We start from the raw sequence: 17,276 nt of genomic DNA, 5'->3' as shown, positions 1-17,276 counted from the left end.
GTATTAAAGAGCTCGCTTATTTGATTCTGTGGTGCCTCCGATTGGGGGAGAGAAGTGTTATCAACCAGTGAAAAAACCTAGTTTTCCGCATACCTCAAATACTATGACACCATAGCGGACGTCCCTCTTGTCCCCTTGCTGAGCGGACACCGCTAGCGTAGTCGCGACTATCATTCATTTCCTTCGATTTCGGGAGCTAAGAGACATAAAAAGGGCCTGACCGGGAATTGAACCCGGGACCTCTTGCATTTCAGCCTTTCCATGAAGGGCGGTATTACTATGCCTAGAATGGCATTCCCCGAAGCAAGCATCGTACCACTAGACCATCAGGCCCTGTATTGAGTAGCCTACACTTGCGCTACAGGAGCCCTGGAACACAGGACATCTGCATTTTCCACGCTCCTAAAAATTAATCACTCGCGATCACACTTGCTATTTAAGGTAATTCATGGATTTAGACGCTCAAGGCTATTTGTCCTTATGATACACGCTCCTTTCGGTGATTCACAAGGTTACTTTTCAACGGCCACTCACAAAGTTACTTTTCAATGGTTATCCACAAAGTTACTTTTCGGCCTAACTTTCGTATGGGAAAAGTGAGTCGAAAAAGAGTGCACCAAATTCCTTTTTGGCCATTCTGTGTCCACTTTTTCCCATACAAAAGTCCCCAAAAGTCAGAAAAGTAACTTCATGATTCATGAATCACTGTCGAAAAGTAAACTGGTGCTTCACCTCACGACTGTGAGAAATTGATTCAATTGATTGGATCATTGACAACTACTTACGGTTACATAAATGTCCTGCTGAAATTGTTGGTGCTGATCGTGCTGAAATTGTGCTGCCAGTGAGCGGTAGTGTATGAGAGGAGTGAGGATGCCCTTGGAATCTGCGTCAAGTAGGTTGGGATGGAGACTGGGGGGAGGGTGTATTGAAAGAAGGGGAACTCACGGTTCTGTGACCGCCGAAAAAGGAATTTGTGCAGAAGAACTGCTCCCCAAGGGTAAAGCGAGGTGAAAAGCCTTGCCGATTTGGGCGAACATCGGACAGCTGATTCTCTTGTTGCCAATTGCCATTGCCAATTGTATTGCTATATTTTGCAAGGTGTTCGATGGTGGGGGTAGTTGACACGGGGGGGAGCTTGCCGCGATTAGTTGGGACTTGCGTCGGGCAGCACGAGCTGGTTCTTCGGTGTACTCATCGGTTGGTATTTGTTCCCTTAATTCGAGATGTTCCAGGTGTCGAGGCCCAAGCGTTCGCACAGTGTGCGCTTGCATGAATATAACGAGAGACAAAGAACGATAGCAAGTGGGTAGCAAGGGACATGGAATTTGCCTGGAGCAGAGTCATAATCCGCCGCGTGCTGTAGAGGACCTCGCCATTGAAGACGACGACGGATGTATGGTAGATGACGTCGATGTGCCGTCCTGTGGGTTGCCTGGATAATACGCCGTGGTTGAGTTCACAGCTGAACAAGCGCGCTTATCATAACGAGTACAGTTGCCAGACCTACGGTCCATCCTCATTCAGAGGCTGAGGAGCGACTGAGTGACGGAATAGCGTCGGTACACCCGCAATTAAAGGGAATCAAAAGGAGCTAAGGAACGGAAACAACGTGAGGTTCCCAGGCGATCAGACAAAGGGCGGAAAGAGAAGCAGGCCTCATGATGGAACACCTTACACCAACATGTGCTCGGATAAGGTCAAAATCCACCAAACGCGTACGAATGAACGGAAAGGATTGTCAGGCCGCTGTTTTGGCCAGGAATAGCAGACATGCGACAGAGCACACACAGACATCAACGTCAGGTCACTGTCTTGAGAACGACGGAGGTCACATTTGACCGAAAAATGTCATAATTCCCTTCCTTCCTCCTTCCAAGCTAAGCACTATGTCAGCGGGGCCACATTCGATGGTATAACACCTATGTATTTCGTCTGAGGCACTCAGGTTCTATGTGATTGGTAAAAAGATGATAACGCCTTAATGCCCTGCCCGAATGTATCGACGGGATGATAATGCGGCTGAATCCATCCAGAGAGCTTGTTCTTGATCGTTTGAGATTTATACCGCTTGTCTAGGAATATCAACGCCGCCCAGTCGTTTCGGTGCCTGATGGCGCGGCCTGGTTGGAAGTGAATTGGGTGGATGTTACGGAGAGAGGTTCATGTTTGGTTACCTATGCTCTGGTTGACGCTGTTCATGCAGATGTTTTCGTATAGTTCAACACCGGGATCTTTCTTCCCTTGCGACTGTGATTGGCTGTTCGACTTCGTTCTGACGAACTTCATCCGTTCCTGGAGTTCGGCTGACCCAAGGTTAGGGAAAGGTAACCCTATAATAATCACTGCCCGTGCGAGTTCGTCAGAGAAGTTGAGCCCTTCGGACAACTTTGCACCAATTACAGCGAACAACAAAGCGCCGTTTGATGTACCCTACGAAATGGTGTTAAACGGAAGGATTACACCATTGGATGGAGCCACCTTCGCCGCCTGGCTGTACGCTTTCAGCGTTGCGTCAACGTCGGTAGAGTCATGGGGTTCGAAGAAAATCTATCGTCAGTATGAAATCAGCATACCATCCGGAATCCGTGCATCACCACGTACTTGTTTCCTTTGAGTCAACTTCATAAGGGTACCCTGCTTTTCCCATAACGTGCGAACCTTGGCCAAGAATCTGTATGAAGGAAAGAATGCCACAGTACCGGCAGGAAGGAGCCTGCAGAGATTTAACAGAATTTGGCCGAGTTCCATCACCTACGAATAACCCAGGATTATCTCTAGCAGATCGAAATGAATAACAGACGTACGACTTTGTCGCTCTGCTGCTGCTCTACCCTGTAGTCCAACTCTACTCCCGATGGTCCGTTTCCAAGCGCCACACCCAGCAAGTTAGAAGGGGGCATTATATGCCCGCAGCTGAATGTCGACAGCCTTGATGATTCCAAGGGGTAGAATAACTGAGCGATAATATCGGACATCTGTAGGCCACCAGATCAATTTGATTGCTGCCCGCAAAGTGGAGAAGACTTACCGGAGACATTGTCCCGCCAGCAAGGATGACCGCTCTACAGGACTCTACCACTTCCATGAAGGCAGGAGATGGGTTCAGTGTCTGGTACTTGACCTCTACATCATCCGGGCCAGTGCAGGTGAGCATCACGCAGCCGTCTAGAAACGTGGTTCGAGTGGCGGTGACCTACGACCGTGAGGGTACGCACCTTCATTGGCAGATACGAGGGCGACAATCAACGCTTCGACATGTTGGAGAGGTGGGAGTGTGATTGACTCGTGGTTAGGCAGATCTAGGAGATTTTGGGATGTGAGTGGGTGATTCGTCGGTTAGATAAACCACGGACTGCTATGAAAGCTACTAGCCTCCGCATATTTGGATATCTTCTTCGCAACCTTCGAGAACACGCGTCAATGATTGACCGAAGATTCGATCACGTTCGTTACTTTGCTTTTCCGTAAATAACTCTCAATCTCCAAGAAGTTAAAGCCGGCAACATTTTTTCCGACGCGTTCCAAAAGACGAGCGGGTGTCAAGGCTTCTGTCTTCGTCTTCGCGTGGGCCTGCGAAGCACTGGCAGGTGACTTGGCCCACTCGACCAGGTATTCTTTCAAGGCTTTCATGAAAGTAACGAGACGCTTGAGATGGAGCATATGGAAGGCCAGCAATCTCGTCCGAAACTTGGCAACATAGTGGCATACTTGGGCAAATGCAACGCCTAGTGCTCGCGATGTCAGCCGCGCGCTTGTGATAGACAGAAGAGTGGAAATCAGGTCTGTCATAACCTCGGTTAGTCTGCTGCGAACCGAATGCTTCACTAGACGTCATACTGTGTGCTTCGTCGATAACAACAACCTGGTCTCGTAAGTCGATCCCCAAAGCTTCTCGAGCACCTTTGTGTAAGAGAAGATTGTAGGGAAGCGTCACCAACTGCTCCCTATGAGCTACCAATAGAAGAAGAGAGATGAAAGAAGGTACCTCAGCCTGGGGAATCGCATGGCGAGACCCGAAATACGGGCATGTATCAGCTATCTTTCCTGCTTCGGCAAGTTCTTCGATATCCTTAGGCGTCGACTAAAATATCCCTGTTGATTGTATCTGTCCAAAGCAGTCATTGGACCTACTAGTACTTGGTCTCGAAAGTCGATCATCTTACTCTCGTCCCCAATTGGAGGAAGATAAGGACATCGTTTATCAGCCTTGGCTAGGAAGTAATAAACATCATGGGACATTAGACAGAGGCGTATGCTTCTCGACTCACCGTCTAATAGGTCACGGCACTTATCATCAAGGTCCCATCGGTTTCGCCGCAGCTCCTCGTGTATGCAAAGCTGTTTGCGGGATCCCAGGGCTACGGCAGGTGTGAACAATGTAGTTATGTCGTCACTTTCGATCTCTTCGGCACTGCGTTTGACTCCTGGGGTGGCGGTTGTATGTTGGACCGTGGAAATGTCGGCGTGTAGGTTGAGCCGTCTTAATTCTGGAATGACTTGAGTAAGCTGCGAATGCGTACGGGACGCATAGTATATCTTGGTAGCGTGTGGTGTATTTGCTGCTCCATCCCATCCATTAGCTTTATTCCCGCCGATTTCAAACCTACGAACGCTCAAGATAAGTCAGTTGATACAACAATACGGCACTACAAACTTAGCCATTAGGGCCCGCACACTTGGCGATATATTATCGTCCGTGTCGACATCTTCGTCGGGTAAAAACATGTCATCACCCTCGATCTCGTCGGTCGTATGACTTTGCTCAGTAGTTTTCTCATGATAGTACCTGTCAACTTTCATAGGCAGTGCACGATACGATAATTATACCTGTCGTTTCTTAACCCTGGCTTTCGACATCTTGACCATGGCCTCTTCCCGCTTGCGAGCTTTAATGAGGCGGTCTCGGGTCTCTTGCTCCTCCACCTCAAGTTCACGTATCAGGCGTTGCCTCGTTTGCTCCACCACCCAGTCAGGTGCTACAATTAATATTTTAGAACCGAGCAGGCCTCATCTGGACTCGATGGACGGTACCATCACCGCTTCGCCTAGATTCTGGTAGTTTTCCCTTCTTTGCTCGTTGCTTCTCATCCATTAACCACGTCAAAGTAGCACAGAGCAAGCTTAATGTCTTTCCCTGCATGAGGGTGTAAACGAATCATCCCGTGTTCGCATTCGCAACATGAAACGCGTACCGTTCCTGTGGGACTCTCGATAATAGCTACCTTGCGGTTTTCGATGGCAGAATAGACATGCTTCATCAGATCCACTTGTATGGAGTAAGGAGGATCGAACGGAAATGCTGGAAACGATTCTGGGGTTCGTAGCGACAATGACATGGTACTCAATCAGAAACAACAAGGGTGGCAAGACGCGAAGTCGCGTAACTATCGGTCAGGTGAGAAAGAAAGGGAAATAGGAGTTTCTCCTAGCGAAAGGAAGGATGCACGTAAGCTTGTACAGTATTTACAGCAGCGTTCATGAAGTACAGTAAATCAAAGAGATTCGAAGGCATGGAAGCAATAAATGATAGGCTACAATGGAAAATATGATGTGTCTAGAGGGCTCGCTGACGAGCAAGCAGATCGAAAGGATAAGTCAGTCCCCGTAGATTCCAAGCGTGCACCCCAGCGCAGGCAAATCTTTGTTACACACTGATTAGCGGCATCACCATCCCCGGTATATATTAGATCCTCTGACAGGTGGCACCTCCCAGCTTGGCCTCCATCATGAAGCAGCCTCCATTTCGTCCTTGTAGTATATATGGAGCCACTCTTCAGCCTTCTCGTTTTCCTTCTTCGCCTGGCTGACCATTTGCGTGATTTTCTGCAGTGCTTCAGCTTGACCAAGCTTGCTTTCTCCCACAGCATTGTCCCCACAGTGCTGTATCTTCTCGCAGGAGGCCTGTACCTTCTTGATTCCGATGGCGGCAGAGGAGCCTTTCAAGTAGTGGCCCAGTCGTGATAGCTCATGTAAATCCTTTGCCAATCTGCGACACTGGGTTAACACTTAATCGTGGTGATGATCGGTGCAGTAACGTACAACGCGCGATCCATGTTGACGAATGTCTCCTTCGCCTGAACTAGATACGCAGCGGTCATTTCAAACGAAAACTCTTTCGTGTCCCCATCGTCGAGATCGAGGATTTGGTTGAATATCTCCTTATCGATGATGTCCTAGCATCAAAGACATTAGCTCAAATGGCTTTACATGACCTCCAAGGTGGCTGGGGTCTATTGAGAGTAGAGAATGGATAAGACATACTGATGGAATGTTGTCGTCGCCGTCATCCGTCTCGTCGTCAGCCAAATCATCCTCATCTGCCGGCGACTCCAACTCCTTTGCTGGTGGGGGCGAGGGGGCATCAGCGGCATCTACGGGCAATGGTTTCACCTCGGACGTAGGTAAGCTTTTAACAGGAGGAGAGGAATTTCGCCGTTTCTGCGTAGATTCCATGCCAACAGGAGTTTTGTAGGGGGCGTGAGCGGTCGACCTGTGATGCTGAATGCGCCATTGAGAAATGAATTATAGAATTTGGTGATGATGGGAGAGAGCCAAGAACGGCTAACTGATTATCAACGGACCGACCTCAGATTGATCTACTCTTTGTTCATATGACGTCCCATATGTACCCGTGGATGGGGCTAGAGTTACTGCTGTATACTACTACCTACACAACCTGCCCCTCCTTCAATTCCTCGATTTCCTTCGAGCTGTACCCCAATTCTTCCAGAACCTGGAAAGACGAATGTTGGGAACAGCACTTGTTAAGGGAGCACACGACCCCATACCTCGGACGTATGTTGTGACAGCCACGGCGGTGGGCGTCTCACGGGCATTTTCTTACCGTCATAAAATACTGCTGGGGCGACAACCTTGATTTTCCCTGCCCTCGGATGCTTTTGTCATAGTCAATACGCATTCGCTCGGTAGCATGCGGCCTTACATCAACCTCTACAGCTGCATGGCGAGCCTTCGCCTGTGGATGCTCAAACGCTTGGCGAACGTTGTTGATAGGACCAAATGGTATACTGTCGGTGGAGTCAGACGGAACAGCCTTATTACGCTCGATAACCACCACATACCCAAGCCCAGTGAACTTCTCTATCCAGTAATCTCTCGTGTTGGTGGTGAGCACGTCAGAGATGATCTTGATCAGTTCAGTTCGATTCGCAACCCTGGCAGCATTAGACGAAAACCGAGGATCATCGGCCAACGCGGGCTGCTCTAGAATGCGTGTAGCCAGGGTTTTAAACTATCGAGGTAAGTTCCTACACGCGTCGTTCGACATGAATAGGGTACACTTGCCTGGCGTTCATTTCCTGTCCCGAACATCAGGAAGCCATCTTTACAAGGAAATGCTTGGTATGGAACAATCGACGGGTGAGCAGTTCCATGTCGACCGCCCTCGTGTCCTGCGATTAGATAGTTCGACGCGACATTGGCGAGACCAGCGAGCTGTAGAGTTCAGTTTATCCGAGATTCGGCAAAGACGCGGGGATTACCTGGGTATCAAACAGGCTGCAGTCTACCCAGACGCCCTTGCCAGTGCGTTGTCTGGAGATGAGGGCAGCCATGATGGCCCCATGAGCATACAACCCTGTCGCAATGTCCGTCGATGCGACACCAACCTTGCAAGGCGGTCCGTCTGGCTCCCCAGTTCTATTTGGATATTGAGGGCAGCTGCACAGGACCGTAAAGAAGCAGGCAGGCTTACATGTGCATGAGCCCACCTTCGCCGGCGATTATGACATCGTAGCCTGGGGCTTGGCTATATGGCCCGGTCTGACCATACCCTACGCCAACTCAATCACAGCCTAAACAGCCTTGATACCGAGGATGACGTACCAGTGATGGATGCGTACACAAGGCCGGGGTTGATAGCTTTGCAGTCTTCATAGCCAAGCCCCATGCTAGCGAGTTTGCCGGGAATGTAATTCTCCACGAGAATATCCGCCTGGGCAATCATTTTATGGATGATCTTCAATCCCTCCGGTTTCTTGAAGTTTACAGTCATAGACCGTTTGTTTTTGTTCGCGGCTAGGAAGTAGGCCGACTCCGCTGGAAGATGTTTTGCCTCCGCAGGTGCACCTTCGATCAAAGGTGCAGATGGTGGGTCCCATTGTCCTTGTATATGCGTTGGTCAATATTCTGACTTGACTGAGAGTTTGCGGTTCCGCTTGTAACATATAGCTTGGATCAGGGGAAACCACAGGGGAGATCATCGCTTTAAGAATTCCCGCTTGGGCGATGGCAGCATTCCGCAGCCTCTCAGCTATCAAAATACGCGACGCACTGGTGTCATCACCCCGAGTAACCTCTTCAACTTTGACCACGTCGGCGCCGAGGTCTGCCAGCAACATCGTTGCCGTCGGGCCAGCCAAAACCCGGGTGAGGTCTACGACCTTGATGCCTTGTAAAGGCGGTGGAATTCCATTCAGTGCACTTGCTTGTTGCTGATAGAGCCTATGTGATAGTCCACGTAGAAATCTTGTACTCGCCCTTGTCATCAACATCATGGGAGGGTGGGGGCGGGGGGAAGGCAATGTGCACGAGTGAGAACCGCGGCCATGAGAGTTGGCGTTAGTTACCGGATCCGGCAACTTGAGCTCGTCACACCACAACCGTCAGCGTTCTCTCCCTGATTCATCTTTTACCATCACCACCACCACCGTCTGCAGTGCAGTATCCCTTCTTGAAAATGCTTTGCAGGCAAGTTATCCGACGCTTCCCAGCGTCGCCTGCAACATGGGCAAAGCAGTCTCATCGTGCAGTCTTTGCACTAAAACGTGACATGGCTACTCCGGCCAAGCCTCCGTCACCTAACGATCCTTTTGCAAATGGCACGAACGCATATTATGCTGAGGAGATGTACCGGATCTGGAGGCAGGATCCCAAGGCGGTACATGCTTCTTGGGACGTTTACTTCCGAGGCATGGACAAGGGCCTGTCGAGCCCGCAGGCATTCCAACCGCCCCCAACTGCAACCCAGCATTTACCACCCCCTGCTGATGGAGCGCCTGCACTGTATTCTACATCCGGGGAATTGGACGACCATTTGAAAGTGAGTGGCATGACGCAACTTGTGGACCATAAAATGTTCATCCCGGTTTTCTCCAGGTCCAACTGCTTGTGCGAGCATATCAAGTTCGAGGTCACCATGTTGCGGACTTGGATCCTCTGGGCATTCTTCACGCCGATCTTGTCGACTACCATCCCCCCGAACTTGAACTGAGTCGCTATGGCTTCTCAGAGCGCGACCTTGAAAAGCAAATCACGTTAGGCCCCGGTATCCTTCCACACTTTGCAACAGAAGACCGCAAGTCTATGACCTTGGGCGAGATCATTAAGCTCTGCCAGCGTATATATTGTGCGCCAACTCTTCGTGCATTTTTGGCAGCCATCGTTAACCCAATTTATTAGGTGGGGCCGTCGGTATACAATATGTCCATATTCCCGACAAGGAACAGTGCGACTGGATCAGGGAGCGTGTCGAAATCCCCAAACCATGGAACTACACCGTCGAGGAGAAGCGTATGATTTTGGATCGCCTCATCTGGTCAGAATCATTTGAGAAGTTCATGGCCAGCAAGTACCCTAACGAGAAGCGCTTCGGTTTGGAGGGTTGCGAAGCTCTCATCCCTGGGATGAAAGCTCTCATTGACCGTTCTGTCGATCACGGTGTGAAGCACGTCACTATTGGTATGCCGCATCGTGGCCGTCTGAACGTCCTTGCCAATGTCATCCGCAAACCCATTGAGGCCATTCTCAACGAATTCTCGGGAGACGAGGGCGATTCGCCTGCCGGTGACGTCAAGTACCATTTAGGCGCCAACTATGTCCGCCCCACTCCTTCAGGAAAGAAGGTCTCGCTTTCCCTCGTCGCCAACCCGTCACATCTGGAAGCCGAAGACCCCGTCGTACTTGGAAAGACTCGTGCTATCCAGCATTTTGAGCAGGACGAAACTTCCCACAACACGGCCATGGGTGTTCTGCTACACGGTGATGCCGCTTTCGCGGGCCAGGGAATCGTTTATGAGACCATGGGCATGCACAGTTTGCCAAGCTATGGTACTGGAGGCACCATCCACTTGATAGTGAACAACCAGATCGGCTTCACCACCGATCCCCGTTTCTCGCGTTCTACTCCTTACCCCTCTGATATCGCCAAAGCTATCGACTCGCCGATCTTCCATGTCAATGGAGACAATGTTGAGGCCGTCAATTTCGTTTGCCAGCTTGCCGCCGACTACCGTGCTAAATTCAAGAAGGATGTCGTCATTGACATTGTCTGCTACCGTCGTTATGGCCACAATGAGACTGATCAGCCAATGTTCACTCAGCCTCGCATGTACAAGGCCATTGAGAAGCAGCCTACTCCTCTCACACAGTACACTAAATTCCTGGTTGGCCGAAACACGTTCACCGAGAAGGATATTGAAGAGCATAAGAAGTGGGTATGGGGTATGTTGGAGAAGGCCGCGGCCGCATCCAAGGACTACGTACCCACGAGCAAGGAGTGGTTGTCTGCTTCATGGCAAGGATTCCCCTCGCCGAGACAACTAGCCGAGCAAACACTTCCCACCCGTCCTACCGGTACTAGCGAAGAGATCCTCAAGCGCATCGGAAAGGCCATCTCCACCTCTCCCCCCGACTTCTCTCCCCATCGTAACCTTCAACGTATTCTTACGACCCGTGGCAAGACGGTCGAGGAAGGAACCAACATTGACTGGTCAACCGCCGAGGCACTTGCTTTTGGTTCTCTCGCCCTAGAGAAAATTCACGTCCGCGTCTCCGGCCAGGACGTCGAGCGTGGTACTTTCTCGCAAAGACACGCTGTCATTCACGACCAGCACAACGAATCGCAGTACATTCCTTTGAACGACCTCGGCTCTAACCAAGCTCGCTTCGTCGTTTGTAACTCCTCTCTCTCAGAGTATGGAACACTCGGCTTCGAACTTGGTTACTCCTTGGTTTCCCCCGACTGTCTTACTATGTGGGAAGCTCAGTTCGGTGATTTTGCCAACAACGCGCAGTGCATCATAGATCAATTCATTGCTGCTGGGGAGCGCAAATGGCTTCAGCGAACTGGTCTGGTGGTGAGCTTGCCGCATGGATATGATGGCCAGGGCCCCGAGCATTCTAGTGGCAGAATTGAACGGTTCCTGCAACTATGTGATGACCATCCTCATGTTTTCCCCACTCCGGAGAAGATCGAACGTCAACATCAGGATTGTAACATGCAAGTGGTGTACCCCAGTACCCCTGCCAACTACGTGCGTTGTGATTTGTCCATCCGATTTCATTGCCTGATCATTGCAACAGTTCCATGTCCTGCGTCGTCAAATCCACCGCGACTTCCGCAAGCCAGTTCGTAGACATCGTCATTTAGAACGCGAGATGGTTATGCTGATACTTCGACAATATAGCTTATCATCTTCTTCTCGAAGAACTTGCTCCGTCATCCCAAGGCTCGTTCAGATCTTTCTGAGATGACCGGCGAGACTAGCTTCCAGCGATACATTCCTGACCCCCATCCCGAAGAACTCGTAGCTCCTGAGGAGATCAAGAGACACATTCTTTGCACTGGTTAGTCGTCTGTTTTGACACTCCTTATATTATGACTACATTTGTTATAGGTCAAGTCTACCAAGCTCTTCTAGCCGAACGTGAAGCCAAGGGCTACAACAATGTTGCCATTAGCAGACTTGAACAGTTGTCGCCCTTCCCTTACGATCTTGTGAGTTTCTTGACTGTAAGGTTCCGGGGCCGTAATCTAACTGTGTTCGTAGGTTACTGCACACCTAGACAAGTACCCCCACGCTGATTTAATGTGGTGCCAAGTACGCTTTAACCATTCTCTCTCCTGACTGGCCCGATGTTTACTCTCTTTACAGGAAGAGCCCTTGAACAATGGTGCTTGGAGCTACGTTGGTCCTCGTATCTACACCGCCGGCAGCCAGACAGCGCACCATAAGGGCAAGTACCCGTACTATGCTGGTCGTGAACCAACCAGCTCTGTCGCAACCGGTAGCAAGGTAAATTTGCCTGACTCACCTCAGACATTCGCCTCTGATTATCGTTCTATAGTCACAACACAAGAGAGAGATCGAGGAGTTCCTTGCCACTGCTTTCGATCTTGAAAATGTTAGACGTCTCCGTATAGCTTCATAATTCATTCTTGTTACTTGTCGTTCGCTGTCCATGGATGAACCATTTGTTCACGTAAAATATGCAATTAGATCTTGATAATGAATATTCTCTTCTCCAGCTCATCAATTAACAATTGTGTACTTCAGGATATGAACAGTAAGAGAGGCCTTGAGGCCTTGAGGAATGGACGTGGAATGATTGGATCCCGAAGTGCAATGTGGATTTGGCAATTACTACCCACGGCTCGGCATCCAGCGACTGCCGCCGAGACTCTGACCGTGAATTTCCGCTCTGGTCACTCTTCCAACAAATCTTTCCAACGGCCTCCAATGCTTTCACGAACGGTGCTCAGTCGCGCTGCTAGAAGCGCTGTGCGCAGTCCAGTATGTTTCTCTTATACCAGCTTGTAATGGTTTCTGACTTGGGGTGCTAGCGCTCTTTACGGGCATTTGCTACGGCGCACAATACTTCTGGTCCTTTTACGGAGGTGACCACGCTTTCCAATGGCCTGACTGTTGCAACGGAGGCGCATCCGCAGGCGCAGACCGCCACCGTTGGTGTCTGGATAGATGCCGGCTCACGAGCAGAGACCGACGCAACTAACGGCACCGCGCATTTCCTGGAACACATGGCCTTCAAGGGCACAGGCAAACGGACGCAACACGGTCTGGAGTTGGAGGTCGAGAATATTGGTGCCCATCTCAATGCTTACACGTCCCGCGAGCAGACCGTGTACTACGCCAAGAGCTTCCGCAAGGATGTTCCCGTCGCCGTCGATATCATCAGTGACATCCTTCAAAACTCCAAGCTGGAGAACTCGGCTATCGAGAGGGAGAGAGATGTTATTCTTCGGGAGCAACAGGAGGTTGACAAGCAACTGGAAGAAGTCGTTTTCGACCATTTGCATTCGGTTGCTTTCCAGGGTGCGTGCCTTCTACCTCCTTACCTCCGCTCTCCGTCTTAGATCATGTTGCGTTACAAAAGGTCAACCACTGGGGCGTACCATCCTCGGTCCTAAGCAGAATATTTTGTCTATCAAGCGCGACGACCTTTCATCTTACATAAAAACCAACTATACCGCCGACCGCATGGTCCTTGTTGGTGCCGGTGGTGTCGACCACGCTGAACTCGTCAAGCTTGCCGAAAAGCACTTCTCTTCCCTCCCCGTCTCCCCCAACCCCATTCCCCTCGGCCGTCTCGCTCACCCTAAGACATCATTCGTCGGCTCTGAGGTTCGCATCCGTGACGACGAATCACCGACTGCCAACTTCGCCATTGCGGTTGAGGGTGTTGGCTGGAGCTCGCCGGACTACTTCCCCATGATGGTCATGCAAAGTATTTTTGGTAACTGGGATCGCAGCCTTGGTGCCTCGCCATTGCTCTCATCACGGCTTTCACACATTGTATCTTCGCACAACCTCGCCAACTCCTTCATGTCCTTCTCGACGTCCTACTCAGATACCGGTCTCTGGGGTATCTACTGTGTTTCCGAGAATGTAGTTAACTTGGACGATCTTGCCCACTTCATCCTCAAGGAGTGGACTCGCATGGCAGTCGGTGCTACGGAGGCCGAAGTTGAGCGGGCAAAGAGCCAGCTCAAGGCTGGTCTCCTCCTTGGTCTCGACGGAACAACAGCTATTGCTGAAGATATTGGTCGCCAACTCGTCACTACTGGACGCCGAATGTCGCCCAAGCAGATTGAGATGGCTGTTGACGCTGTCACCGTCGACGAGATCAAGCGTGTCGCCCAGAAATACATCTGGGATAAGGATGTTTGTATTCATTCCCTCCGCTACTTGATAAATACTGATCAATGCCCTATTAGATTGCAATTGCCGCGATGGGAAGTGTTGAGGGTCTCCTGGATTATAACCGTATTCGTGCAGATACATCCTCGCTTCTTTACTAGATGTTCCCTCCTGTTTCTCTGCTGTGGGTCTAGTATAAAAAGTAGAATAATTCCCATTCACCATCACGTGGTCATTGCGCGCCATGAATTGAACCCCCTAAGTCTGTGTGTCAGTGCGTGCGTGCCTCGCATCTTGTGCTCGTATTACCACCATCGTCTGTACCATGACCTCTGTCGCCTCTGTAACCCGTCAAATCGCCGCCCTCGACATCAATGGAAAGAAAACTGCGTCCTCCTCCTCGATAAATCGACCAACTCACGCGAAACACCCCAGCCAGAGTAACGTTACGAAACTACTGACTAAGTTTGCTGCACCAAATCCGTTCCCGAACTCAACAGCGAAACAACCTTCAGCCTTGAGGCACCCCACCACAGCTGCAGCTTCTTCCTCACATCATGCGACAACCTCCACGAAATCAGATCCCCGCAGTGGCATTGACATTGGTACATATGATGGCGGTCTGGAAATTGAGAACGAAAAGAGGGGCGAGAAGGTTTATGGCGAGGCAGCAGAAGAGCTTGCGTTAGACTCGAGCACATCCAAGTACGCACCTTCTCAGAGGCTATTGGTGGTGGTTCATTGATAGGTATCTTAGGAAATGCCCAACAAGAGAATGGACACTTCACTCATTCGATATGGGGCGTCCTCTCGGTAAAGGGAAGTTCGGTCGCGTATACATGGTTCGCACGAAGGCCGAGCCCAAGTACATCCTTGCTCTGAAAACTCTCTATAAGTCTGAAATCATCCAATCCCGAGTGGAGAAGCAGATCCGCCGTGAAATCGAGATCCAGCAGAACTTGCGACATCCCAACGTCCTACGGCTTTACGGTTATTTCCACGATGAAAAGCGGATATTCCTTATGCTGGAGTTCGCTGGGAAGGGGGAGCTGTACAGGCAGCTCAGCAAATACGGCTGCTTCTCTGAGAAACGAAGCTCGCGGTATATCGACCAGATGGCGGACGCATTGTCGTATCTTCACGGGAAGCATGTTATTCATCGCGATATCAAACCGGAGAATTTGTTGCTCGGGATCAACGGGGAGCTCAAGATCGCTGATTTTGGGTGGAGTGTGCACGCGCCGGGCAATCGTAGGATGACCTTGTGTGGAACGTTGGACTACTTACCGCCAGAGATGGTGGAGGGCAAGGAACACAGCGAAAAGGTCGACTACTGGGCTCTCGGTGTCCTCACTTATGAGTTTATGATCGGCAGTCCTCCATTTGAGGATCGCAGTAGTGTGAACAGTGAGTCCTCTCCTTACTTGACCCGCGTATATTGCAGGTCACTAACTCTAGATAAGATACGTATCGTCGTATTGCCAAGGTGGATCTCAAGTTCCCTTCATCGATGTCTCTCGAGGCGAGGGACTTGGTCACTAGGGTGATTCACTTTGTATATCTCATTCGTCCACGAAGTGTTTCTTATCTACTTGCAATAGCTTCTACGATACGATCCGGAACAACGACTCCCATTGTCGGAAGTCCTACGGCACCCTTGGATTGTCAAGTACAGATCGAAAGGAGTGATCCGTGACGGAAGTGTGTAGTGCGCATCGTGACCACTAACGACCATCCGCGGATACCTTACCCCTACAACTACTGTCCGATGTACTACTTGTAGCCGCAGTAACACAGCGTTAGTTTCCGTTGCAAAGCAGGCTCGTGCGTGGCAGGAGATCAAAGTCCTTCGTGAACGCGTGGATGGTTGGTGCGTCCCATCGTCCTCATGCTCGATCTACGGCAAACTTCACTGTCATTTGGGTAGAAAAGCAGGCTAGACTACGATGTCTACATTGTGCCCTGCGACTTGTCTCAGACAAGATTGTAATACGCTGCAAATTCGTCTTCATCTTCTTCCTTCGCACTCAGCTCGATGACTCCTCGAATAACTTTGGTCACCTCTTTTCCTAGCAAGTATTCGAGGAATGCATTGGCCATGTCCATTCCTTCCGAAAAGTCAGACAACGCTTCTAGTAAGGAGATGTAATCCACCACGTACCTGCGGTTACTCCGGAGCTTGTCCAGATCTTTCGGTTGTCGTCTTCATTGATAACAAATCGTGCCTTAGGTATCCACTCAATGCCTTCCGTTTCGGTGCTTTTCTGATTCACGGACTCAGTCCAGATAATACGATGAGAGCTCGAGAAGGCTTACGACAACGAAGTTGAAATAAGATTTATTGGTGGTTGCTTTCTTACCGCGGAGGAGGCCCGTTCCCGCCAGAACCCACGAGCCGGTACAGACGGTTAGAATATGTTTAGCACCTGGTGCTTGGCGTATAATGAAGTTGAGCAGAGCCTTGGGGACGCCGTCCGGACGGGCGGAAGGACCTAGGAGAAATGTCAGTGCTGGCAATGGAAGACATCATATTAAGGAGCGACTCACCGCCAGGAATCAAGATAAGATCAAACTGCTCGTCGTCCTTGATCTCGTCGTATGTCCTGGACGGTACGACAAGAGGGCCTGGTGATGACTTCACGGGATCCAGTGTATGTGCCAGGTATGTGATCTCGATTGTGTATTTAGGTGGGGTTGAATTCTTGAATACAGGCAAAACTTTGACGACCTCTGGCTCAAGGAAACCAAAGAGAGCAATGGGCCCTTGATAGTCCAGGGACGTTACGTCGTCGAACAGGCAGACAGCAAGACGGAGGTTGGTTGGAACCGACATGTCGTTGACGGCTGCAAGTCACCTTCGCGCCAGGTTTTATACAGGATCATTGAATACCTGAGGCGCTGGTCACAATCAGCACTGACTAAGAATGCACCCATCTAACCGGTTGTCCATCAGACTGCGCAGAGTCGCGCAGTACATAGTACCCGTCAAACAAGGCATCAGGCGGGTCAGCTTGCCCGGTGTGCGCAATAATCTTGGTAAGACGAATGGCATATGGAGAACAGAGTCGATACAAAGACTCACATGGGTTCACGACCCTTGTCTGCGAACGCCCGCAGCACTTCGATTCGAACGTTTGAACACAATCCTGAGTCCTGGATTCGTTGTACGTTCTATTGAGGTATTGTGATGGCACCGCATATCCGTGAATCCATAACCTGAACACATCTTCCTTTGCGCCTAGATCAATCGAAGGGACACCACGAGAGCCGTGACAATCAAAAGGCCAAGCGAATTCACGTACAACGCGGGCGTTGCTCTACTTCTTCTACAAGAAACGGTACTTCTGATTATATATTTGTCGGACCATTGTCCTG

General features: G+C 50.3%; 5 protein-coding genes and 1 non-coding gene across 6 annotated transcripts; 2 read left to right on the top strand and 4 right to left on the bottom strand.

Annotated features, from left to right (window-relative positions):
- Positions 1-212: 212 nt before the first annotated feature.
- Positions 213-333, bottom strand: PC9H_011029. The gene has a single exon. It is a non-coding gene; the product is annotated as a tRNA-Pro (tRNA).
- Positions 334-1,944: 1,611 nt separating this feature from the next.
- Positions 1,945-5,339, bottom strand: CHL1 (ATP-dependent DNA helicase chl1; the record flags this gene model as incomplete). Its single annotated transcript, XM_036780514.1, has 17 exons — positions 1,945-2,123; positions 2,178-2,433; positions 2,482-2,550; positions 2,605-2,754; positions 2,808-2,978; positions 3,032-3,168; positions 3,219-3,302; positions 3,357-3,405; positions 3,457-3,785; positions 3,841-3,940; positions 3,989-4,084; positions 4,135-4,214; positions 4,272-4,606; positions 4,658-4,776; positions 4,831-4,979; positions 5,035-5,137; positions 5,196-5,339. The coding sequence occupies 17 exons, from the start codon at positions 5,337-5,339 to the stop codon at positions 1,945-1,947; spliced, it is 2,550 nt and encodes an 849-aa protein (XP_036627897.1).
- A 388-nt stretch (positions 5,340-5,727) lies between these two features.
- PC9H_011027 (uncharacterized protein) lies at positions 5,728-8,519 on the bottom strand (the record flags this gene model as incomplete). The annotated part of the gene is made up of 12 exons (XM_036780513.1): positions 5,728-5,989; positions 6,043-6,176; positions 6,265-6,493; positions 6,675-6,736; positions 6,792-6,899; positions 6,947-7,031; positions 7,086-7,255; positions 7,303-7,458; positions 7,506-7,662; positions 7,718-7,796; positions 7,849-8,127; positions 8,297-8,519. The coding sequence occupies 12 exons, from the start codon at positions 8,517-8,519 to the stop codon at positions 5,728-5,730; spliced, it is 1,944 nt and encodes a 647-aa protein (XP_036627896.1).
- Positions 8,520-8,701: 182 nt separating this feature from the next.
- KGD1 (2-oxoglutarate dehydrogenase E1 component) lies at positions 8,702-14,062 on the top strand (the record flags this gene model as incomplete). The annotated part of the gene is made up of 13 exons (XM_036780512.1): positions 8,702-9,064; positions 9,121-9,370; positions 9,424-11,276; positions 11,326-11,370; positions 11,430-11,589; positions 11,640-11,740; positions 11,793-11,843; positions 11,898-12,038; positions 12,091-12,147; positions 12,300-12,536; positions 12,587-13,076; positions 13,138-13,925; positions 13,979-14,062. The coding sequence occupies 13 exons, from the start codon at positions 8,702-8,704 to the stop codon at positions 14,060-14,062; spliced, it is 4,620 nt and encodes a 1,539-aa protein (XP_036627895.1).
- Positions 14,063-14,226: 164 nt separating this feature from the next.
- IPL1 (spindle assembly checkpoint kinase) lies at positions 14,227-15,610 on the top strand (the record flags this gene model as incomplete). Its single annotated transcript, XM_036780511.1, has 4 exons — positions 14,227-14,606; positions 14,659-15,308; positions 15,365-15,444; positions 15,503-15,610. The coding sequence occupies 4 exons, from the start codon at positions 14,227-14,229 to the stop codon at positions 15,608-15,610; spliced, it is 1,218 nt and encodes a 405-aa protein (XP_036627894.1).
- Positions 15,611-15,875: 265 nt separating this feature from the next.
- Positions 15,876-16,734, bottom strand: PC9H_011024 (uncharacterized protein; the record flags this gene model as incomplete). Its single annotated transcript, XM_036780510.1, has 4 exons — positions 15,876-16,009; positions 16,063-16,165; positions 16,218-16,393; positions 16,449-16,734. The coding sequence occupies 4 exons, from the start codon at positions 16,732-16,734 to the stop codon at positions 15,876-15,878; spliced, it is 699 nt and encodes a 232-aa protein (XP_036627893.1).
- Between the last annotated feature and the right edge of the window lie 542 nt (positions 16,735-17,276).

The sequence above is a fragment of the Pleurotus ostreatus genome (genome assembly GCF_014466165.1).
Source record: "Pleurotus ostreatus strain PC9 chromosome Unknown scaffold_8, whole genome shotgun sequence".
NCBI classification, from domain to species: domain Eukaryota; kingdom Fungi; phylum Basidiomycota; class Agaricomycetes; order Agaricales; family Pleurotaceae; genus Pleurotus; species Pleurotus ostreatus.
Note: the sequence above shows the minus strand (reverse complement) of the source record. Positions and strands in the feature narration are given on the sequence as shown.